Source organism: Larimichthys crocea, chromosome XXIII (assembly GCF_000972845.2).
Source record: "Larimichthys crocea isolate SSNF chromosome XXIII, L_crocea_2.0, whole genome shotgun sequence".
NCBI classification, from domain to species: Eukaryota; Metazoa; Chordata; class Actinopteri; family Sciaenidae; genus Larimichthys; species Larimichthys crocea.
This window is the reverse complement of record NC_040033.1, coordinates 935,863-961,790: the sequence shown is the minus strand read 5'-3', so window position 1 is coordinate 961,790 and position 25,928 is coordinate 935,863. Positions and strand designations below refer to the sequence as shown.

Here is a 25,928-nt window from a genome sequence, read left to right as displayed (position 1 = left end):
ATATGAGGGCAGGCATGCATACAGAACTGCCATCTGCAGAGGCTGGTTTTAGTAAAGCAGCCGATGTACACTGCTCCAAAGAGGTCCAAATTATTCAGAACATATTGTTACAGCGAACGTGGTAGGAAGTTAAAAATATGGGTGTTGAATTTAACTGAAATTCATTTGGTCGGAGTAAAAACTGACAAGATTCCAAATGTCTACATGTAGCTGAAAAGTCATGCACTGAAATTGTATTTCTTCTAAACACCGACATCTCTCAGATACCTAATTTATTACATCTCTTTGTTTTGTTCTAACATTGTTCAGCTAACAGAAAGAAGTCCTACTCCTAACAATTATGACAAAAACATAAAACATCTGCTTATTTAATTTGTCCAGTTTCTCAAACTGACATTTTTCTTGTCTTTCCATCCATCCAAAATAAATGCAGCCACTTTGTTCTAGAGTGCTAATGACGTTTTCCCCTATGGTGCCATTTCCCCAACAGCCTCTGAACTACGAGAGAAAGAAGACCTACACCCTCCACATCGAGGGGGTGAATACACATGTGGATCCTCGTTTTTCCTATCTCGGTTCCTTCAAAGACACTGCCACGCTTAAAATCACAGTTGGGGATGTGGACGAAGCCCCTGTCTTTTCTATAGATCATTATATCATGGATGTGTACGAGAACGCACCGGGTGGCACAGAGGTGGGCGCTGTAACGGCTCGAGATCCTGACAGCAGGAACAGTCCTGTCAGGTAAGTCATCTATGTACATATACTGCACAGTCTGCAGCAATGATTACAAATATCGAGAGGGAGAGGAGCTCTGCAGGCATACTGTCCTATTAGATGTGAATCATTGGATAGCACTGAAGATCTAGCTTTTCTTGTTAAGAAATGGGAGACTTGCACACTGCGAAGGGGGTAAGAGGAGGTTGCTAAATATTACGAGGCTTATTTTAAGGCTGAGCACTCTTTCAGATGTGACCGGCAGCCAATGTTACTCTGTCATTTTGTCAACTAATTGGTTGCCAAAAACCTTTTTTTAGAAACACCCCAGTCATCGCCAGATGGATTTTCGAAAAAATTCTAAAAAGCCTGGTTACCATATCTGCTCGGATTAGCCTAGTTAGTAAAGCATATGTTTGCCATGCAAGAATTTTGATAATGAGTCAGTCCATGTTTGCCAAACTGGTCACAGCTTCATCAGTAATAGCTTACTCATTTATTCATTTGGCATTCGGGTTCACCACTCAGATGTTTATGAGGTGCTTTGGATTTGCCTGCTGAGGTTTAAGTCAACTAATAAGATTATTTCTGCCTCCAAGAAATGTTTGTCTAACTCAGACTCCAATTTGCATGCCGTTTCTCTGCCCATGTAATTGTACCTTTTATAGATACACATTTAAAGCTATGACTTGACACTTTGTGTGGTTGCATATTATCAGATACGCTGGTTTCTCAGATGGTGCAGAGTTTAATGTTGACTTGAAATCTGTTGAACAGCCTGTTGTTTGATCAGCTGTATGCATAGCGAATCTTTCTCATTTTTTGGCATCATCAGGTAGATGGTTAAATTTTTCCTAAGGCGAAACATTTGTATGCGCTCTAAACACATGCTTGTGTACTGTTGGAAAAAAAAAAATAGATACTACCCTTGGGCAGTGGACTAATCGTAGGTTTCTGCTCTACACAGGTACCTCGTTTCATGACGTTACATCAAGCAGCTCTCCACAGCTTGTTTTGAATTCCCTCTATAGCCTTGACATAATTGATGGACTACCTGTAAACTTGGAACTTCTCATGACATCAACTATTGCTGATATGTCAGTAAGAAAAAAAATCATTCATTGGTTATAGGATAATAGTTTAAAGTCATCGGCCGCAGGGCTTTTCTAAACAGGATTATTCAAGGACTTATGACCATGTTACTGTCCTCCTTATTTTGAAGGGTTGAGCTCTGCGCTTCTTGATCACTGATGTACAATTTCAAATGGGAGGCAGACACTCTTTGATTCATTTCAGAATAAGATTTGTAGTAAACAAGAAGGTAATCTACATATGAAAGAGTTTCCTGGCTCTCCTTGCGGGATACCTGTATCACTCCCAATGTTCGCCGCATAAAGAGGAAGGCAGCGGGAAGTATTTCGATGGCATCCACTTGAACCCAGAGAAAAGCAAAATGACTGTGCGATTGTTTTCATCAGAATGCAACAGGGATCAGTATTTGGCTCTCTTTGATCATCAGAAGTCTGTCCATGCATGCAGTGAAATAAACATGTTAATGAAGTGACATATCAAATGTTGGTCTTGGACATCTGAATACCCAAACAGTCTCGATGGCTCATTACCTCTGGTTGCTCTTACACATTACCATAATCAGGAACAATTGTGTTTACCCGCCGCTTCCAAATAAACTGCATCGAAGCCGTGAGTTTTAAATAGATGACAATAAAACGCCTGGAAAAGCTGCATTTAGTTACGTTGTTAATGTTATGTGCACGCTACACTTTTGTGCAGTTGTGATCAGGGCACAATGAACACAAATAGAAAAACCCCAATCACTTATGTACTTCTTAACTAGTACCACCGAGTTCACATTTGTGCAGCACTTTAGTTCATAACGGGAAACCTCTACAACTAATACTACTAATGTCAACCCAGCATGCTACCATACGAATGTTGGCATGTTAACATACAGCAGCAACATTTTCCCGCTCAGTGCAAGACGACTGAACAAAGAGGTTCCTACTAAGTCTTAAATATGCTTCTCCAGGCTGTGCATAAGAAAACATGCAGGCTTTTTTTCCAGGCCTGTTCAAACACGACTGTATTGTGTTTACCTCCTAACTGAGAGTTAGATCAGCCAGTCATCTTGTTTAATGCACAGGGCTGCTTAGACTTTAGAAAGTGTGTTGGACCTCTCTGTAAGACTAATCTTGATAGAACTATAATTTGACAACCAAGTCTGAAAATGTAGCGCTCAGCCTAATAAGCAAGAGTTTGACCACTGTACAGATGACAAACCGTAATATCTCTTTAATGCTGCACCTTTTTAAAAAGTTTTGTATCCATGCCACACTTTTGTGTTTGCACCTAACTAGGCTGCAATACTGAAGACTTTTAGTCAGCCTTTAGTTGTTGATGCTCGCTGCAGTCCGAGGCGATTGCAGTGGAAAAAAATACATATTTCTGGACGTACCTACAAGCACTGGGTTTTAATTTAGATTTCTCACTTTGCCCAGAATGCCAGAGAAAAAAACAGAAGTAGAAATATACACTTAGGGCAGTTGTTGTGATATGACTCTGGAGGTCTGATAAGAAAACTGGATATTTCCTGAAGAAAAGAAAACATTTTTTTGCTCACAAAAATAATTGTTCTATGATGTACTTTTGTCTAGTATCTGTAGGAATGAGAACATAAACCCCCAAATATGCACAAAATGTAACACCAGTAGCCGTAATTAGCAGAATTAAAGTGTCTCTCAGCGGATTTTTCTTTGACAGAGCGAATGCTTAACAAATCTTACTGAAACGCTCTGCCTGAAAAACCTTCATGCTATTATGAGCCTGAGTGTTTAATAAATCATGACAACATTCCTACTGAGGGTGCTGGGTGCACTTGTAAGCAATTCAAGCTAAAAAAAAAAAGTTCATTATTTCCAATAAACCTGGCATAAATACCCATATACCATTTACCATCTCTCATGTCAATTGAAAATTGCCAACTTAGGCCGTATTACTCAGGAGAGTGCCGGATTAAAGGTGTAAATAGGTCATTAGGAGATAAATTAGGGAATGCACAGTCAATGCTCATTTAGTGCTTGAACTCATGAGAGCTGAGCTCATTTTTGTATTCCGCAGACTGCTTGGAGTTTGATAACAGTGTTGCTAGAAAGCTATTACAACAGTGTAAACATTTCCAGCAGAACATCACCTTTTGTCACTATTAAATATTGAAGATAATTGCTCTTGACTTAGAACATTCTGTCAGCCCCCGAAGAAAACCTGAAAGCTGTTGGGATAATTCTATTCATGTGTTTTGGAGACTATCTATGAAAAATCATAGATGCATACGAATATCCCCTTTGACTTGTGCACTTCATGGTTTTGGTTCTGGATCTCTCATCTCTGCTGTTGTTTTCTACTTTGTTACATTTTCTCACTAAATACGACAAACAAAAGTAAATAAATGTTTCATAAAGCCCTGAACTAAAACGGTGAACTAAAAGTGCGTGCATAGTGTTTTTGGTTTAAAGAGGCACTCTACATATTTTTACAGACAGAGTCTGTGTTTGTGTCGGATTTTGTTCTTTTTTTAAAAGGGTTATAGGTCTAATACTAAATTCCTGGAATTCCCCTTTAAGTCCATGTTAATACATATTCCACTTTGGCCTATAATGTTTTTATATATTTTGTACAGAACACGAAGTGGACTGATGCTTTAGGTGTAGTTATATCCTGCATCTATTGTTTGTTTTGTTAATTATGTGAATTATAGTAATTATAATAGATGAAACAGAGATATAAGTTAAATTATAGTAATTATAATAGATGAAACAGAGATATAAGTTAAACTTAAAGAGTATTGAAATCTTTTGACATAAAAAAAAAAACCTGCAAACAGTTCCCTGTAGCCTGCAATTAATCTAAACGTCCTCTTGTACCTCCTCTTCTCTGCTCTGCCATCGCTGTGTTTGTTTAAATGTCGGAGTGAATACATAAGATCATGATGTTCTTCTCCCAATAGGTATTTCTTGGACAGCAAAGAGGAAGTAAGGAACTTCAGAATCGATGAAAGCAGCGGTGTTATACGGACGACACAACCTCTCGACAGAGAAGACATGTCTTGGCACAACATCACCGTGATGGCCTCGGAGATCGGTAGGTGGTACCCAGGTTGCTGCTTTATGTTCGCTCTTATTTAATGAGCTGATTTAGGTTTTTCTTGAATTTATTCCCATGTTGAAATGAGTCTTTATTACTATTTACTCAAATTATGTCGAAGTATCTACAAGAAATGTGTAATACGTAAGACGTGCATACATGTAGACATATACTGAAGATACAATTATCTTGACCTGACATATTTGAATAACTTAAGGTCTACATCTCCCATGTAGAACACATTCAGGGACTGTAGTAAACACATGAAATATTGCTATGCAGTTTCCTGAAAGAAGCACTTGAAGAGATTGCTCTTTCCTTTCACACTCGTCTTGTTTAGCCCCGAGCCAACGGGAGACATTATAAAACGTTATCAGTATTACATTGAAATCATTGTGCCACAACAGCATGATTTAAAGAGTGGAAGTAAAGATTAAAAATAAAGGCAGGTGCTATGGGTTTTTTTTTTTTTCTCGCCTTTCCCACAAGATAACAAGACACCCTGAGGGGATCATATAGTCAGAGAGCAGCCCGGGTTGAGATTCATAGCGTGTAAAATTGGTGTAAGAATCAATATCAACAAAAGAAAGCTTCCATAAAAAGGAATGACTATATGAATCTGTACCGCACACTCTGCTTTTACCTACAGAAGAAAATCAGCAGCACAGATTTTATTCAGATCTTCACTTCAGTTGATCAAAGACACTGAAGCAGAAGAACTCTGACTTGACCACCCCTCAACTAAACTGCTGAATTTTATTCAAGCAAACAGACTGCGCTTATATACTATTTCACTAACAAAGAGCATGCTGATATGAGTAAAAGATGCTTCACTGCACATTGTGGATGAAGGTGAACCAAGGTGACGCACCGTAGGAGGGATAATGGATAAAGGGTCGAGGGATGAGGGATGGAGGGATGAAGGGGTAAGTGATGGGAGGATCAGGGTCATAGATGGATGGAGGAGTTCAGAGATGGACCGGCTGGTGGCAGGAAAATAGAGGGAACACAGGAGGGAGCTGAGACTCTGTCTCTCCGTTGTACTATGGGATCAGACCCCAGTGGTTCATGTATTTGAACAGAGATTTGGGGTTGTGATGGCATGTGAAAACTGAGTCAAAGAGGAAGTGAACGGATAAAGTGTGCTTAAGTACGTTAGGAGCGGAAATGGCTTCCAAAAATAGCTTCCAGTACGGAAAAGCATTTGTTTGGATTTTATTCTGATTCTTAATCATTTACATGGTCAGTCCAAGGTAACTGCTCAAAGAGCAGCACCATGTTTTCATGGAATCATTACCAGTAATATCACAATCAGGAACAGTATTTAAAACACAGCCCAGGTGAGTTAATGTTGAAATTAACGACTAAAGTCTGCAGAACACAGGGATGAAGGAGATCATTTGCATATTGATTAGAATCCATTCAAATAGGTTAGACTGTATTTTTCCTTATAATTAACTACAAAATCAAATTAGTTCAATTGTCTCAATGTCCTTTCCTACACTGAAAATTAATTAAATCAACACAGGCCCCGCTAACTTGAAGAATTGCTATCAGGTAACTTGGGTAATTTGTAATCACAATTAGGCAAATCTCTTGCCAACCAGCAGAGGTGCTGCATGCTAATGTTTCTTTATCTCGTCACCTCTCCTTAGTATTCAAGGATGGTGTTACATGCCAAGACGCTGTCAAAAGGCAGAATGATAAATTTTTACCACTCTGAATGAGTGCAAGGACGCACAGTGTCATAGACACATGGTACCTTGCACGGTTTGCTGCAGACACTTCCAACGGTCACCGGGAGCAGATGAATTACAGAATGATTAAAGTTCAGTGATAGTTGTTGGATCAACTTGGTGTTTAGCATCTAAAAGCACGAAAAGCCGTCAGAGAAAACACAGCACACGGAAAGCTCCGTGCACAAGATTAAGTAAAATGTTGAAACATTAATTTAACAGAAAGGCTGCCGCACCTGCGAGACTTTTTTCTTCTGTTTATTTCTGTTTCGCTGAGCGAGCATGCTATTTGTCCTGCTGCACACTTTCCGGTAAAGCCAGTCTTCTTCAGTTGGAGACCGAGGCACCCCGTGGATCGTGGGATTGCTCTGTAGTGCTACTGGAAAAATGATGGGAAACCTTTACCAACCTCCCACTATCGTTGTTGACCTTTGTACAGTTTGTGTAAATTAACAAATTAGTCAGTATTGTTGTTGGCCTCATAGGTGCTAAAAGCTGAATTACATTGCTGTAAAGGTTGCTCCCATTTTACTTCTAGGAGCACTTCAGCTTGACATTGCTGTATTGCAGTCTATGCAACCTATATACTATAGGTTCTATACTATATCTCAACCGAGCACACCAGCTGTGCAAAGAAAACGCTGCACACGTATGATCAGATGTGCTTTAATACACAAAACTGCCTTCTGCAACATTGCATCCCTCAGTGCTTTCAGACAAAACACCCATAAGCAGCCTAACAAGAAGAGCACAGTGTGCCCCAGTTTCAAATTACACTGTTGACGTTCTACTTTGTTATTAAAGGCTTAAAATTTGACTTTCATCTTCTTTGTCACTTGTTCTCTCTCTCTCCCTCTCTGCTCCAGACAACCCCGGCCTTCTCAGTCACGTCCCTGTTACCGTCCAGGTGCTGGACGTGAACGACAATCCGCCAGAAATAGCCACGGACGAGGAAGTCATCGTGTGCGAGAGCTCAAGGCCGGGACAGGTGAGCGTCTAGGATTCACCTAGAAAACATCCGATACAGCTATCTCTGTCTCCCCTACAGAGACACACCTCAGTCATCGCCCTGACTACATACATTATGACCTAACTATTGTTTGGGTTGCTCATTGAGAGCTGAGCAGTGAGAGACCCCGAAGGCGTTTGGAGAGAGCTGCTTAATCATTCCTCATTCAAAATTAGTATCGTAGCAGCAAACCATGACAGCGCTAAATCGAAGCTCGTTCCAATTTGCTCTGAGTCGTTTAAATTAAGATCTTTTTTTTTTATTTTTTTAAATATAGAGCAATCAGCTGCATGGAAATGGCTGAAATGGCGGTTTCGGCAAAGGATGATACAACTAAATACATTTTTTATTTAATCGTTTCAATCTCGTGGAAGAAAAGTTTGAATTAAAGTTGGTATTACATTTGAATTAAGCCTCGGGGTTCTTGGCCCAGGGGATTAAGTGGGATGAATTATATGTGTTGAATGTGACAGAGGACAGTCTGCTCATTAATGTTTTAGTATCTGATTCCTGATTGGTTGGCAGGACATCTCGTTCCAATTAAGAGTTAAATTAAACTGCTGGTTTAACCATAGCAACAGTACGACGGTAAAAATAACCGTTTTTTAAACACAGCCTCATGCTTAGTGGCCTCGGGTCTCCGCATTTGAGGTTCAGTGTAAAAAAGGAGCCACTTGGTTAGTGTGGTGCAAAACCGAAACCTTGTGTTACTGTTAGCGGCAGAATAACTCGAACTTTGACGTCAGTTTCGATGCCACATGTTAGAAATCAAGGTTGAAGGTTTGTTAAACACCTGGACGTGCTGACGGTAAGAGTGAGGATCTTGTCAGCTTAGCAGTCACAGCTCAGCTCAATTCCTTAATGCATGTATCAAGCAGGTTTCTTTAGCTCTATATAGATAAACTCACAGTGCAGGAACTGCTTAGACAAGAGGCACATCAGGCTCATTATTCTCTGAACATGAATTTGCCTCCTCTGGTCTCCTGCTACCCTAATTTTTAAGAGTAAAAGAAATCATGAGAACTCAGGAACCATTAACACCAGAAGGAAGATAAACCCGCTCTTCTCGGCCGGTGCCACCTCGCCAACCATGACATCCACATAAGTAAACCCAAGCACACACAAAGTACATCCTAATACTGCACGGTTAAAGACACAGGCTTGTGCAAGCGCACCGGAAAACACCCCAAATCCTACAGTGGAGATAAGAACTTCCCGTGGTGACAGAGGCTATCAGGTCGGGTTTTGTCCTCTCAGCCGTGGCTTCCTCCTCTCTCGCTGCTCTTGCTGTGTCTCGTACCAATTAAGGGTAACAAGATGACAAAAGTAGCAGTGAGGTTGCCCTCGGAGCACTCCTGTCATTGTCACATGCCGGCCCCTGCCAGCCCCCTTTGCACAAGCCAAATGTTCTGAAATCCTGGTATCATAAGCAGCTACACTCATTCAGGCAGCATACGCTGGTAGAGGAGAGTTGACTATGGGTCAGAGGAACTCTGTCTGTGTCAAATTATGATTAACAAATCACACAACATGCATCAGAAACCGAATCCCATCCTCGCCTTGCACGCAGTTAGACTGAAAAGTGATTGTAGATGCCGCAGCGGCTAATTAAATGTTGCAGGTGTTGTCTGAGCAGAGTGATTCACCCCGTGTCCTCTGAATCGCAGGTGATCCAGACTGTCACAGCGGTGGATAAGGATGACTTTGCCAATGGACAGCGCTTTTCCTTCGCTTTGCCCAGCCAGCTCCCGGTTAATCCCAACTTCACCCTGAAAGACAATGAAGGTAATTAAGGAAATCGATATGTTTGTTTGCATTTCTTATGAGTTTTGCACTCCTCGCCTTCGGGGCAGGGGCTCCGTCCACATTGCTCTCATTACAAGATCCAATAAGATGTACCGATTTCCTCATATACCTCGGAGGTGTAATGGAAATGTGTAAAGCTGCACTGGGATCTCGCGTCTTCATGAAACAAAAGAGTCATAGAGATCTGGCATGTTTGCGTACCGTGTTGTCAAATGGATTTCCCACTCTGGTGCTTTCTCTCTCTCCGTCACCTATTGGGCCAACGGTTTGTGTTACCATGACAACCCTCTCGGTCTCAGGTGAATCCCTAACCCCCAGGTTGGTCTGCAGTCACAGGGCTTTTTTTTTTTAAAAGCTCTCAAGCCACAGGATCCCATAGTTGCCCACTGAGAGGAGGAGGAGTTCACAGCATTCCAGATGAATCTCTCCAGAGGAGGAAGGGAGCACCTGAGAGATAAAGGAAGGAGGAGAAAAAAAGATTTGATGCGATAATGGGAGATGAGTCTGTTTAGCCCTTGGACCGGCTGCTTCTCAGCACAGGCTTTCTCTTGCCCTCTTTAAAAACACTGATGGCAGAAGCATGTTTTGCTGCATTCAGGTACTTTGGAGTGAAGGTGAAGGCTGATGAATCAAGCAAAGGGAAGATCAACTGTTACACTGCTCAAAAGACACGATGGATAATCATTAACCTGTTTATTCAACATTAGTTCTTCAGTTTTATCAACCCAGTGGAGCAGGGTACTGTGATAGTACTTGTTGGGGGAGAAGACAGAATATTTAGTCTCCCATGCTTGATCAGTATCATATTTTTCTTTGACTTGTTCAGTGCAGAAGTCCTCATTCCCCACAGGGCTGAAACAGTTCGAGCTAATCAAAAATTGAAGACACCGCACTGAAAATCTCCAGACTCGCAGACTTCCATAAAACCTGGAGTGACAACAACTATTTGTGGACTGTTATTTCTGCATCTCTTTATCGGGCCTGACTGTGTTGTATATGTTGTGAAAAACACTTATTATGGATACACCTCCACTGTTGTCTGCACAACATCTCTTGCTGATTTGCCATATGCTGCTATTTCAAAGCAAATGCTGAAAAAAATAGTTAATAAACAGGTTGGTCACGGCGATGCAGTCGTTTTGTGAGACCTATCTTAAAGTTGCGAACAATAAAATGTTAATTACGTCCGCCATGGGCACAATTACTACAGTGTAAAGTTGCAGTAAGGTGAAGTTTCGTTTGTGATATTTTGACCACCGGTGATCCTTGTAGCTTTTTTCTGGGCCAGAGTAAGAGCAATTCAAAGCCCTCTATGGATCAGTGTCTTTGGAAAGGTCTACAGGGAGACCTCCTGGAGCTAGGTTTACAGGCAAGTGCCTGGTAAGTAGGTTTACCCATGGAGGACTTTGGGGTCTACTTCGAGTCAATAGGTTTACCCATGGAGGACTTTGGGGTCTACTTCGAGTCAATAGTGCAGTTTAAACTCTTAGAACACCAGGTTTCCAATCCACATATCTACGATTTGAAGTGATTCCCTAAAAAGTGGTAGAGCCACAAACCAAAATATCACAAAGGAAACTTTCTTGAAGGATTGATAGCAGTTTCTATTTTTTTTTTTTTCCCCTTTAAGTTCACGCTGCTTGAATAATGGAGCCTTTCAGTTTGGGTTAAGCTCCCGCTGCATACCATCCCACAGGATCTTGTTTTTCCTCAAACTATAACTGTGTTATAACTCTGTAGGGGATGGGACGATTATGTGTCATGACATGGAAATAGAAAAATGATTCTTTTTTTAAAATCAGAGACAACCTGAAAGAAAAAAGGTTTTTGTTTTGTTGTGGATAGTCTGCGAGGTAGAAATGATTCCCAACAGGATAAATTATCCCTCTGAAATAAATAGGTCATGTAAACAACAGATCATAATTTATGTCTTTGTTTATGTAGAAGTGGGATTGGAATATCCAGCATACAGGGACCTTTGTATTTCCTCATACTGTTCACAGCAGCTTCAAAACATCAACTTCCCTCTTATTGTTAAGCTGCAGCACTCTGAGTTCACGCCGCTTCACTCATCTCCAGCCTGCATTTGCACTTCCACTCAAAAGAGGTGTCAGAGTCATATAGCGTTCCACTGCCACTGTGTATTAGAAGTTATTTGCTGTGTTCACAGTATCCGGGTGAGAGAGAGAGAGAGAGAGAGAGAGAGAGGCACAATGCACCACACTGTTGACTCCTGTGTCTGATAATTAAAGTAAAGCTCTTCACACTCGAAGCAACTTCTTTCATTGCTGTTGTGGCAGACCAACAGTTGGTAGCTGCTGTGTGCCAGGGCCTAATACCTCCCTCTGTTGTTGTGCGACTGACGAAAATCCCTCTGTCACTCACAGCACTAACTCTCTCATGACCTGCTTTCCTCCTCAGTTACAGTTTGCTCCACAATGGATCCTCACAAACTTGGATTTTTGTGGCTCTGTGCACGTTTTAATAATAAAATAATAATGACTACTTTTTTAGGTCAATAACCAACGATACCTGCAATTGATCTCCCCTCACTCATATCGGATAATTTAACAATTGTGACTTTTAAAAGATTAACTGAAGCCTCTTTTCCATACTTGCAATCATCGGATTTGCTGTTATCTTGTTCCAATCTGTGCTTTTCGTACGGAGACCGGCAACAGCTCCGTTTAACAAAATCGGATCAGCGCAGCGGCTGAATTTTTAGCCGAGAAAAGAAAACACACATTCAGTCTTAGTTTCAGTTCGCAGCCTTTTTCCTTGCTTGAATTGCCATCTTTTGTTTGCAGGAGATGAAGGCAGGGTATCCTTAAAAAAAAAAAACACAAAGCTGTCATGCAGATGTGTTCATACAGTTGAAGTGCTACGATAAATGCAGGTCAGACTCCTACAGCATATTTGGCACCATTAAAGCTGAAAAACAAGGGAGGGATGCTTCTGCAGAGCTGCTCCGGGGAGGCACTTTGTGACAAACCTATTCTGTTAAAAGCCCTTTAAATATGTTGGAGTCGACTGTGCGCACTTTACAATGACTGGAAATTGAATGCCTTTTTGATCTCCTTATCTGTCACATTGTGATGACATCTGCTTCTAAAAAGGCAATTAAACGGAGGCTGTGATCTCTAAATAACCGGCACACTTTAACAGATCAATTGATTTCTGTAGGCATCTTCTCGCAGTGTGCATACAGAAGACCTCGTGATATTACAGTTAATCAGCCGCGTTGAAAGAAGCGCCGTCAAGCCATTGATATGTGGGATGTTTAATTACATTTTATGTCATTCACACTTCACTTCCAACGCGTGTTCGCCAACACCCATTTTCTGCTGAAACAGCATGATCTGTAGAAAAAGGGCAGAGCAGCTTGTCTCGGGCTGATTTGCTCAACACTTGCACAATAAACTTTGGTACTGGAGTATTTAATTAGCTTTTATATAAGCATGTAACATATATGAGTGTGCAGTAAGGCCTCGGCGGCGACATCGGAGCTGTGTGGATGTGCACCGGAGGAACTCTGCAGTTCCTTTTGATTGTTGCTGCAGAAGCAACTCATGAGTAACTCATGAAACAAAACCTCGCAGGACTAACATGCCATGCGGTGACAGTATGTAGGCTGAAACCAATGCAGAGGGCAAAACATGTTTTGTTAAACTAAGCCTTACTGAATCGGACTAATCCTAATGCAGGGCCTTCTCTTAAAGAAGCGATTGTCACGTTCATCCCCCGATGCGCTGTTTGTTATTCTGCATGAAAGGCCTTATTATTTTCTGCACAAATTGATATTAGTGTTTGAAATTCAAAGCTAGGCCAAATGTGTAACACTATCTGTATTTGCTCTGTTCTGTTTGGTTGTGCGGGGCTTAGTGAACCCAAACAAACCATCTATACCGAATAATTGAAGTATAATTAGTCTAATTACAGTCTACATCTCGGCACGTGTGGGACATGCAGCGATTTCCAAAGTGCAGTTCATACCAAAGGAAGGCTTGGCAGTACTGAATGTTGTCGGTGAGCTGTTGACTAGCAGATGGTAATCTGTTATATATTTAGCCTCAAGTGCAAATGACACATCCAGTTAATTGTGGTTTACATCACTCTTCTGTAATAACACGGTAATAATGGGTCATACATTTGTAATAATTAAGTAATGATGTTTATTTATTACAAAAGTGATGACCAGGTAATAGCTTGACATTAACAAAAGGTATCCAAAGATTCCAAAATAAAAGCATTAATAAGGAAATATAGAGATAGCAATGAGGCAAAACTATTTAGTATATCCTGTGTTGATTATTATACGGTAACCTGCCAAAACGAAAATGGCATCAGTGCTATAGTTTGATTAAAATAGCATTAATATTGGTTCAAGTCAAACTGGTAATAACCAATGTTGAAATTCATCCTGTTCCAAACATATCAGTCTGGTTTACACCGCACTGCACTGGAGGGAAACTGTGTCGACATTGTTCGACTCATTTCAAGTGACCTCGTGTCTTTGAAAAATCGCTTCATCGTGCAAAAACTCATGTGCAACAACCTCAGCTTAATATGCTTGTTACGGGATAAAGAGCTCATGGCGTGCAATGGTGCTATACTCGGTCGAACTGATTTACAGATAGGTTCAGATACTGTAAGCGCCGATGTGGAGTAGTCTAATTTAAGTTTCATTGTTTGAAGCAAGAATTAAATGTATGTATCATTTGCCCGTAGAGTCACAGGTTTGACCCCAACAGCCACCTTATGATGTTCAATGAAAAGCCACGATAGAAAAATAACTAAAATAGTGGTTTTAAGATAAAAATGTTGAAATTTGGGTAAAAACTTTGACCTTCGGGCCAGTGTTAATGACGGTGGGTTCACAACCTAGTCAATACAGAGCCTTGTAGATTATCAAGAGAATCACAAATGAAATCAAATGCTTCTTCCTCTCTAAACTTTAGAAGTCTAACAATGGTGTGAACTTACATAAATAATTCATATTTCATGACATTTGCAAGTAAACTTGAGCTGATCTCCAAAACCTTTAGAATGTGACCCAGCCTGTACTGTTCCCCAAATAGGGTGCCACCGCAATCCATGTTGTTCATGTTGTTCTTCGAGTGGTAACTGGAGAGAGAGGAGGTTCGTGCTGAATTCCATCAGCGGCACCTACACACACACCCACCGAAGTTCACAAGGAATCCAGCTAAGTGCATGTGTAGGCAAGTGTGAAGTCTGCAGAGATCTGTCGCGTTCGTCTATTGTTGGCTTCGCTTCTCTCTTCTTTTTTTTTTTATTCGCACTTTATGTTTTACGCTGAGCCAGCTCCACGACTAATCTATTTGCATCGACTAATGTGCGAGTGTATCAACCGATGCTGTAGATCAGTATAATTTTAGTTTTTGTTTAATTAGGATAACAAACTATGGGAATGATCACAGGTGAGGTCCTGCAGGGCAGGTACTCTAACACGTTTCTGCTGTGAAATCTCAGCAGGTATCACATCTTGAGATGGAGAGTTATACATAAGTGATACAAAAGTTATGTAAGCGATACTTCACCTCGCATACTGATGCTTCTGGGAGTCCATTTGCCAGTTCGTGGCTCGTACTTTCTGGCTTAACGAACCCAGAGCAGGGAGGGAATTCCTCAGGGTTATGTAGAACCTCACACACATGCATATTAACGTCTGTACGCATTTTTCTTACGCAATAGAAATCCGGAGCAAGTTGATTGCTGGTGATCTGCAAAATAACATGTTCAGGGTGGTTTTCAACGAAGTGTAAAATGCTCTTAAAAACAGATTTCTACTTCATTTCCCAGGTGGTCACCTGCCTGTTCTGCCTCACATTAAACATGACTGTGCTAACTCGTGCTCGTCTCTCCATGTGGCTGCATCTGACGCCGTGGCGTTAATCAACAAAGCGAGCAGCTCTGCTCCAGCCACACCTGCAACTAGAGGCGCTTTTAATGTGAAATTGGCATAATTGATGTGCACTTCCTCATCGTGCTGTCGTGGTTCTGTACGTCTGTGACGTATGCACGGCTTGTTTGTGTCTCTCCACCTCAGCCTCTCTCTCTTTGACTCACGCACAAACACACCTCCTCCATTCACCCCCACCTTGCCTCTCCTTCTCATCATCCATCTCTCTCTCTCTCTGTCTCTCTCTCTCTCGTTATTTGCATCTCCCCCCCCTGCACCCATCTGCTTGCTGATACGGTGATACCGCGAGTCTGACTTAATAAAGCTTGAAGTACGTGTTGTCATTCCGACTGTCGATCATTATAATTATTCATAGATGGAGCAGAGATTGGAGTGGGAGGCGAGGTCTCAGAGCAGCAGCACGATAGTACAGCGCGGTGGAGGTGTTTTTTTTTCTCCTCTTGCTGGGTGGAAAGGAAAAGGTTGCCCTGTGCACGATTCAGCATTTTCGCAACTTAAAATATTGTGTGACTATATAGATATATATAAATCAGCAATGTGTCATCTGCAACTTTCTAGTTAGTCAGTCATGTGAGGCCCAAGTTAGACTTCCAGGTATGTGATTCATCCAGCCACATGCTTTGAATGTACAGGGATGGCTGATCATGTGACTCCTTATCTTATAATGCAGCTTCTTAAGGAGGAATTCTGCCTTAAATTACACAGATATGCAGCGTTTGCTTTGTTAGTGCTCTCCATAGAACTGTAGCCATTTGGATGCCTTTTCATATCACAGATAAACTGGTGATCTCCTGCTGAGGTATCCCCTCTCACCCACCAGCGAGCATCGCGTGTTTAGATTCTTAACGGTAAATCCCCCAGACCAGCCCCGGCATGTGAAGTGGTCGTGTTGGTGTAAGCCTCTTAGGATGCACGGCTGTTGAAAGGAAGCGTTTAAAATCCCTGAGAGAGAAAAAAAAAAAAAGTCAAATGCCTATTCTGTTTTAAAAAAAGGAAACGAGCAGCTTTTTAAGTGGAGATAGAAGAGTGCAGGTAGGTTTGGATAGAAAACTACTGTAAAATGACTGAATGGGTATTATATCACTGCACTATGCTGATTACACAAAAATCAAAACACGAAAATGAATCATTTAAAGTGTAGCGTCACATTTCCTTCATTTGAAATGCCTTTATTTCAAACGCTCTCCTCGATCAATCCGTGATCAATACTTCATCTGTTTCTCCTTTTTGCCGTATTCATTGGTTCATCTTTGAAGAAAGTTTCGAGCACTCTGCTCACACAGATTCTGTGCTGTGGTGAGGTTTGGAATTGGTGGACCATAAAGCACCAGCAGATGGTTAACAGCAGCTCCATCAGTGATGTTGCTCCAGTTGCGGTCTGTATTTTCTGCCTGTATATGTGTATGTACATGTACATGTGAGCTCCCTTTGGCTGCCCGATCCACTGACTTAAAAATAAACTTGGCTCACGTAAATAAGGATGCTTCAGTTGGCTACAGCGATATAGAGGACGTTGGCACGTCGCCTGTGCGTGTTCTGCCCAACACATAATTCATACATTTATTTTGAAGAACTCTGAACATTTTCCATCAAGAATATTTGCACGGAACGGAGTTCGTGCCAGTCGGTTTCATCAACGTCACGTCACGTCTCAGATCATTTATGCAGGTCCGCCATCACAAGTAAAGCAACAAGCTCTTTTCCAGTGCAGCCTCTCTTTATTTTTTCATGTGTATAAAGCGATGCATCTGTGTGTGTGTTTTTCTTTGCTCAGACTTCCTCTTGAGTTCTCTGCTGTTTGCCTTTTCTTCTCGGCACATTCAGTTCATTCACTTCTGTTTATCCACACGACACGTTCCATTAACGGTGTCTCTGCAGAGGCCAAGATGAACTGCTTTTTTTTTTTACAGCGCATTAAAACAGTAAATGAACACCTTTGAAATTAATTAGCCTTGGAACACAGGGAAGCAGCAGTAAGGAAGGCACCAGCTTAAGATACTTCAAAAGCATAAAATCCAAGTCACAATATTTTTGTTGTTGAGCTGATGATTCTTAATCTAAACGTGCGTCTGTGTGAAGAGGTAATTCTAGGTCCAACCAATACAATGGAGAACAAAGAGGAATCCATAAATGCCGCTTATTATTTTACTTAATTAGTTTTTCCTCTTGTTTTTCTCCATCGTAGACAGCACGGCCAGCATCATTGCCAGGCGACGGCGTTTCAACCACCTGACCCAGGAGCTGTACGAGCTGCCCATCGTCGTGTGGGACGGCGGGGAGCCGTCGCTGAGCGGCACCAGCACCTTGACCCTGCGGGTGTGCCCGTGCCAGCGCCACGGCAGGATCCGGATGTGCCAAGGCGAGGCGTTCCTGTCCTCCGCGGGTCTCAGCACGGGGGCACTGATTGCCATCCTGCTGTGCATCGTCATCCTGCTGGGTAAGTTGGCACAGCCGCCGTGGGGACTGCAGCGGGGGGTTGCCAGCCCGGGGGCAAATATCCTGAGGGCACGGATAGAGGAGATGAACCATAGAAGAGCAAGGAAGGGTGGAAGGGTTTGAAAGGGTTTGACAAGGGCAGGAGGAGGAGAGAGGGATGAATAGACATGTGAGGACACAGGTAGAATTCAGAATGAGGGTAGAAAGAGTTGGAGAGGGCAGGGGTGGAAGAAAAAGGAAAGAATGTGAAGGACAGAAGAGAAGGAGACTACAGAGAGAGAGAGAGAGGAGGCTGGAGGAGAGGTGACTGGAGAGGAGAGGGTGAGGACAAAGAAGAGGCGAATAGAGATTGCAGGGTCAGTGTGATTCAGAGAGGAGGTGTGTACAACTGAAAGGATTCTGAGAATAACCCACGGTCATGTTCAGACCGGAAGCCCGAATCAGGAAATCTGATTCGACCTGAATCACATTTGTCGATGATTTGAAAGCCCGATTCAAATCTGCTCTCTTACTATGCAATCGAATCTTCTTCCCCATCGTGTCTCTGCACCTCGGCACGTGTTTTACGTCACATGCTGTGACTAAGCAAAAAGATGCATGGGGGAATGTGGCGCCTCGTCACGGACCTGTCAAAAAAAACTATTAGAAATAAGGTCAAAATAAATAAACACGGCTGTGTGTGTGTGTGTGTGTTACCAGCACATTGCAGCAGTAAATGTCTTCAATCAGTGAGTATACTATGTTACTATAGCAACCAGTGTTTGCAGTGACAGCAAATGATTTTATATATAGAGACACACACACACACACGAACTTAGAAATACAATCTTGTCACTTTGAATTTGGACTGTCAGCTTTACAGGTCAGATTAAAGAAATGAATTGGAGCATGTTCGACGTGGTCTGCTCGAGTCAAAGATCAAACCGAACTCATTAAATTTGTCAAAGTCAACAAATCTGAGACGAGAGACGCCGCCGACCAGTTTCTTCTTCCGCAGCAGGAAGCGATCAGACAAAAACAGTCGAGTCACACGGCTTCGCCCGTTACTGCTCTGCCCTCCTCACCGTGATTGTCTGTGGATATTAGCCCGTGAAGGTTATGCATATTCATACGAGCCGTCTTCCCCCTCTACGCCAAACCCTCTGGCTGAGGCGAACAAAAGGCCATAACCACTGTTTGGAGCGAACGCTTGAGTGAGAGACACGCGCTGAATCACTAATCATCAGTCCAAGGAAGATAGCAGTGAGGATGGAGGGAATAGAATAAGAAACAGGACTTCATCACACCTTCTCTCTCTCTTTTTTGACCCGTGTTGCATTTTCAGTTTCACACTTTCCAGTTACAAGTCGAGCAAGTGAAGTGTCTCACACAGCTCAGCTACCGAACAGAGATTTGGTAACCCGTTACCCCGAGAGATTTGAGATTTTGTCAGTGGGTCGCAGTCAAAATAAATCAGATTCCACTCCGTTAGGTCAGTCACTTGACTTGCACCTTTTTTTTCATAACTCACCATGTCTGGTACAATGAAGAAAAAGCTAAATGTGGGTGTCCAACACACATACTAAGTATCTTTTTCTTGCATATCATGCAAACCTCTCTCCATATGCTCTCTGCACTTTGAATCTATCAAACCTCAATATTTAACACCTGGCATTAGCATGTGATCTCTATCATTACCTGTATTATGCAATCTATAGTCCTTTGCATTTTATGCCTGCTATTATGAAGAGGTTAATCTTGATGATTCTGCTCTCTTGATTGGATCTCAGTATGCAAATGCATCCCAGATCATGGAGAGCAATGCCTTGCCTTTTGTTAGCACTTGCTTCTTTCGCACACTGGTGACACATCCAAATGTGATCTGGCTCAATCCGATCCCTTTCTGATCACATAGCATCCTGCGTGCATTTATTAATTTAAAAAAGTCATTAACAGCGATTGCATGTGCGGCGAGGTAATTACTGGTTTTGTCAAAGGAGTCTGCTGATAAAGTTGGGCCTTTTTTTTCCTAATTTTTAGACAATCTTTTAGATTAAAACACGTTTTGTTGCGGCCCCCGTCCCCACGGGTGCAGCGCATCGCAGTGCTTCTCCAGTACATGCTTTGAAGAGAGCATAGATCGATATAAAGACTTTAGTTTCTCATCGGAAAGGGCTGTCTGACGCCAAGGCAAAGCAGGGAAAATACTCTAAATTTAGTGTACACCTAAACTGATATTGATTTTTTTCCCCTTTTTTTTTTTGAGTGGCTAAAATACGTTTTGTTGCTGCCCTCGTCCACAGCGGTGCTTAGCTTCCACGCTGGTCCTCGTATCTGCTTCTCTAAACTGGAGGCTTGCCAACTACTGGTTTTACTTACTGTTGGTACACTCGCTACAGATAAAGGCCTCAAAAAATCTGAAGTAACCTTTTAATGGAAGCTACAGCATGTGTCAGCATTTACCGAGACACTGTTCAAATCTCCTTGCAGCCATAAAATCACGAGATAGTTTGGCTTTAAATGGCGTTATTGGGCAAAATGACGAGATAGTTTGGCTTTAAATGGCGTTATTGGGCAAAATGAAAATATGTCTTGCATGAACACAATGTAAGAGATATAAGGAAAAGTCCAAGGACTGAAAAATGTGTTTGGTTGTTTTAATTCTGGCTCATCTTTGTTCGTGTCTGATTGTTTTCCAACTGTCCGATTAATGTCCATGTTTTATCTCTGTGCCCTCTAATATGCCATCCTAATTAAGCCTGCGGAAAGGATACAAACAATCTCCGGGCTTGCTCAGTTGATAATGGCATCTCCATGTGACTAAAATAACGTAAAATATTCATAAGGGGATCATTTTTTGGATTGCACTGATTTGATTTCAAATGAAATTGTTCAGTATTACAGTACTAATTGAGTAAAACGAGGTACTGGATTAAAAACACAACCATAACCTAGAATGAACTTTTGCTAATGTTTTTTTTTTTTTGTAAAATAGAATATTTCTGTTAAATCTGAGGATCTTATTTTGCACTATATTATAATCACTGACTCCTTTTCACTCCAGTGCCAAAGCAACAAGTTAAAAAGCTAAAAGGCAAACTGCCAACATCAACATGATCAGGCCAAGATTATTTTACCAAGGTTATTTCTCAAATATACAACACATTTATTTTAATTTAAAAATACTGTGATGAATGATGCGGCTTATGCATTGCACTGTAATATACTAATTTCAAAAAAGATGGCAACAAAACAAGAATTGACTTCAGATATCGGAATTATGACTTTTTAATTATGTTGTATGAATTCCTCTCTTGCTGTAAGAAACTGTATCAAATGGCCTCTTATTTGGTTTAATCTTCCACAACCAGTTAAATGCAACATAAATGAGACCTTTGCAATTGCTTCTACTCTTGCAAACAGATATTTAGACCGGAGAAGTTCCTCAATGCCATAAAGAGTGTGCTGAGCAACAGTTAGACCTCTGCTGGCCTTTGCTAGGCACATGAAATGACCTGAATAGACCATTAAGGGAGCGTTAATGTAGAGAGTGTATTACAATATGATGTGAACAGTACAGTAAAATGGGAATATATTACAAATATAAAGAGTTCATGAACTGTGGAAAGTGCAGTCAGGTGTATGAAATGCTGGTAAATAATAAAAAGTGCATTAACGGCGTGTCTGGGTAACAGTTGTGCATTTCCTGTGTTTACCCCTAAACCACAAAAAGGCTTTAAATTGTATATGTGGGCGCTGAAAGTGGATGAAAATATAGCAGCTCGAGAAGATGTGTGGGGAAATAAATGAAAAAGTTCTTTATTTCTTCTAGTTCTGCTCAGTGTGATTGACCCAGCTCACCCCCCTTACTCTCAAATCTTCACAACGTGTAATTGGTTGCTTTAAAACACGTTGAGCGATAAGCACTGTCCCAAACAAATTGTATTTTGCACCCTCTGTAACCTCACTTGGGGGTGCTGCTGCAGCCAGGTGGAGTGAAGTGAATTTGTTTTGTTTTTTCCATAGATTAATCACATGGAGGTTGGGGGGGACATTTCATTAAAAACACAGGCAATGAGCCGCGCTGAACAATGAAAAATATGTTGTACATAGAAGAATCTGTGCATACCGTGATTACATTTGTCGAAAAGGTGTCGTCTTTGCACAGTCAAGCACATTTCTTGACTCCGTAATGGAAAAGTTTACTTTGCTGTTTTCTACATTTACTTCCACAACTGCAACTCAATCTGTTATAGTGTACAGAACCAAAGGTGAGGTGAGGTGAGGAGATCCAGAATGCTACAGATTGATGGTGGTGGTGGTGGTGGTGAGGTGCAGGGCTGACTTCAGGAGCAGGTGCTAGGACGAGACACGAGTTCCTGAAGCACTGGATTGGCCGTGTTCAATTCACAAACAAGAGTAACAAATAATCACCACAATAGTGAGTCTCAAACGTTTCTAACGGGTCTTTTCTACATCACGGGTTGATGAGCAGCAGGTGAAATCATAACAATCAGGAACAAGTACTTCTGTTAGTAGACTGTGATCCATTATCCCACCATGCCCTGCAGTTAATAGATAAAGAAATAGTTGTAGGAGTATGAATCCAGACTGTGTTAATTATTTTATAATAACTTTATTAATTTATGCTCCAAGTAACTACGGGCTGTTACTGTAGATGCCAGAACCTCTGCTCTCTCTCAGTCCGTTCATGGGGTTGGATTATCGGTTGCACATGGTGGGCAATGCCATTACACACATCCACCTGTTGTGTTGTTCCAACGCCATCATCAATGGAAAATCCTGTCTTTACTAACCTTAGTTCACCTTGCTGCAGTGATGTACAGGCGTACTCCAGTGCACTGTGACATTGGACGTTGAGTGTGGTTGCTCCAGGTCCGACACACCCAACCGCACTCATTAGTCATGTTGGGCCTGTTCAAAAGTTGGCCAATCAGCACAGCAGTTTATAACACTATGGCACAAAATCTATCACAGTGGCAGTCGTTTCATCACTGTGACAATCACAGGGTTGCGTTGTATTGTGGCAGAAGTTTAGCCAAGTTCAACTTTTCTTTGCAAACGATTCTACATTTTTCCTTTTTCGTCTGCAACCCCGCTGTGTCACTGCAGTGGCTTCATTCAAACTGTTTTTGCAGCACTAGGGGACGACATCTAATTACACATTTCATGTACAGTGGTTGGTTCAGGTTCTCACTTATGACAGAACCTGAGAGAGGTCTGGCATTTCCTTTGTGTCTCGGCCCACTTATTCAGTAGTAGCACTGTTTGAATGTGATTATTCTCACCTGCCCGAGCGAACCGAAGAAGGAAAGACTACGGTGTCAGACTAAACAACTCAAGCTTGGTGTCAACGTAGCTTTAATCTGAGCCTACTGAGCCTGAAATCTCTTTGAAAATTGCTTTACAGTCTGTCTACGGCACGCTATAATCACCACAGCATGTACACAAACGTATTTGCTTGAGTAAATACAGTAGATTAGCCAAATGCATCGTTGCTTTCAGGACGTTATGAAAGCTGAAACCTGTACCTCCTCTTAATCCACCACCACCTTCCTTCCTCTAATCCCGAGAGGCTGATCTAACGCCGTAGTGTTGCGATAAATAGCTCAGAACAGATTGTGGAATGCCGAGATGCTGGAAACATTAAGGTCTACTTTAAGGAAGAGCTGAATCTTGTTCCTCTGAATCTTTTGTGTTTTTCCCTCCTACTAACATTCAATGCAATTTAATTGTGAGGCAAAGATGCCTCTGCGGGAACACTGATCCAGCTCTTGTTCATCTCTGATAATGTAGCATAATGAACTCCTTTTAGATATTGCACTGCTGTAAAAATGTACTTTCCTTGCCTGACGCCATTTTATTAAATAGATATTAGTGTTAACATCTTGCAGGGAGGTCATCATTAACCCAAAGAAGTAGAACTCTCATTAGGTGTTGGAACATGTTCCAAGCTGTAGCATCAAATATTACTTGGCTTCATGACTTCATTAACAGTTGGAACAGATACATCACACTGTAAGCTCGGTCTGCAGAGCCGTTTATCAACTTTAAGCTGCATTTTCTTTAACGTGGCAAAACAGGCTCGTTTCTACATTACCAGCATTCCCGAGCCTATAGGATGATCACGAGACTTGTCTCCATATGCTTACACATGTTTACCTTGCACGCATTGCATTCTGGCTGGGTGTCGGGCTCAGTTCGCTCCACAGATGATGATAATGTGTGTATTGTCATTATCTCAACAGCTTGCTTTCAAAGTATCATCACACAGCCACTGCTAATGTCGGCTATTGCAAATTATTGATTTACAGCTCGTTGCCGCTTGGCCAGTTTTAGTGTCCCGATGAATGAATATGCGCATAAAATTTGCTTGAGTTCATTTGGTTGGCTGTTTACGAACCACAACATGTTTGTCTGTCATGAGCTATGAATTAACAAACACAGGCACGCACTGGGATTGGTGTTTGCATAAAAAACATGGCTGAGCATTGTAACCACAATCAGATGTTCCATTATACGATGTTCTGCTAAGTGGTTTGTCAATTTAATTGTTGAGAAAGGCAATTTTCTTTCTGTCTGATTTGTGTCTACAGCTATTAAATATGTCGTTTTATTTTATGAAGTCTTTTTTTAATTATTATTTAGGTTTTATTTTATCTTTTTAGCTTTTCTTTGTTTTGTTTTTATGTGAAAATTGATTTGTTTCTTGCTCTGTGTTGCAGCCATTGTGGTTCTCTTCATCACTTTGAGGCGGAGCAAGAAAGAGCCTCTTATCATCTCCGAGGAGGACATCCGAGAGAATGTGGTCACCTACGATGACGAGGGCGGAGGCGAGGAGGACACCGAGGCCTTCGACATCATCGCGCTTCGCAATCCAGCCGCCGCCGAAGAGCTTAAGTTCCGGCGGGACGTACGACCGGACGTGAGGCAGCGCTGTGGCGCGTCCCGCAGCTGCCGGAGCCCGTCGGTGGAGCTGGACGAGGTGGACGTGCACGAGTTCATCAAGCAGAGACTGGTGGAGGCCGACATGGACACCAGCGTGCCGCCCTACGACTCCCTCCAGACCTACGCCTACGAGGGCCAGGGCTCACCCACAGGATCCATCAGTCCTTTAGACTCTCCCGGTACGCAATCAGAGCAGGATTATAACTACCTGGACGACTGGGGGCCCGAGTTCCAGAAACTGGCAGAACTCTACGGAGAGGCAGATTCAGATGTGACGACCTAGTCTGTGATTTCACCACTGTTCAAACCAAATCTGTTTGAAATCCGTTTTTCAAGTTTTCAGTGAACAATATAAACAGATGCTTTCAAACTGTCGTGGTGGTTTTCAACTTCTACTGTTGAGCTAAAAAGACTGCCCTATTTTTTTTTTTTCCCTTTCCCCTTTTTCATTTTGTCGCTTTGGATCATGGGTCGTTCATCTGGAAGATATTAAAATCAGATTATGGGATGGAAGAACAACAATATGGGGAAAAAGGAAAATATTTTCCTTGGTGTATATTTTTTATTGCTCAATAAAGTCCTGAAATCCATATGAGTGGATATGTGAAAGAATTGTACGTGTCTTCTTCCTCCAAGAATGGATATACAGGGCAGCTTGCAGTTAAGATTGTGATGGTGGGAGGCAAAAAGGTGTTCATGATTCACCACGCAGAGGATGATGCTGAGCCAGCCACATGCACAAGAACGACACCTCCAGTCAGATGAGCTTAGAGTATGTTTCGTGTCATTCATTCCGTGTTGTCGCAATCTCTGGAGCGCTCGCTGAAAATATGGGAATACATGTGCTTCTCTGATATGAGCTGAAGAGAGGCATGGCAACGCAGAATGACACTTCTAAAACACAATTAGCATATTATGTAATTATTATATTTAGCAGGTCAGGTGTATGTAATTAATACAATCCAAACAGAACAATGAATGTGATTGGCTCTAGCAAAATCAGCCCTCTGTATTTGCGGACATTGGCGTCCGGTAGATTCCCAAAGATCTCCTCATGGTCAGCGTTCCAATTTATAAAACTGTTGGCATTCCTCTGCAGGACTCTCCATGCATGGATACGCTCATTTGTTTGTGTGTGACACTTTTTTGTAATAACACCGCTTTGGGGGATTCAGAT

The 25,928-nt window shown here is 41.9% G+C and overlaps 1 protein-coding gene across 2 annotated transcripts in view; it reads left to right on the top strand.

The window, feature by feature from the left end:
- The window catches only part of LOC104919696 (cadherin-18), a 167,406-nt gene extending 141,703 nt beyond the window's left edge, over nt 1-25,703 (top strand). For both annotated transcript variants that reach the window (XM_019279373.2, XM_019279372.2), the window contains exons 7-12: nt 491-744; nt 4,739-4,872; nt 7,478-7,599; nt 9,288-9,405; nt 17,553-17,804; nt 24,529-25,703. In XM_019279373.2, coding sequence (XP_019134918.1) covers nt 491-744; nt 4,739-4,872; nt 7,478-7,599; nt 9,288-9,405; nt 17,553-17,804; nt 24,529-25,034 — 1,386 coding nt within the window. In that variant the 3' untranslated portion in view covers nt 25,035-25,703. The remainder of the gene's footprint in view (nt 1-490; nt 745-4,738; nt 4,873-7,477; nt 7,600-9,287; nt 9,406-17,552; nt 17,805-24,528) is intronic.
- The last annotated feature ends 225 nt before the right edge of the window (nt 25,704-25,928 follow it).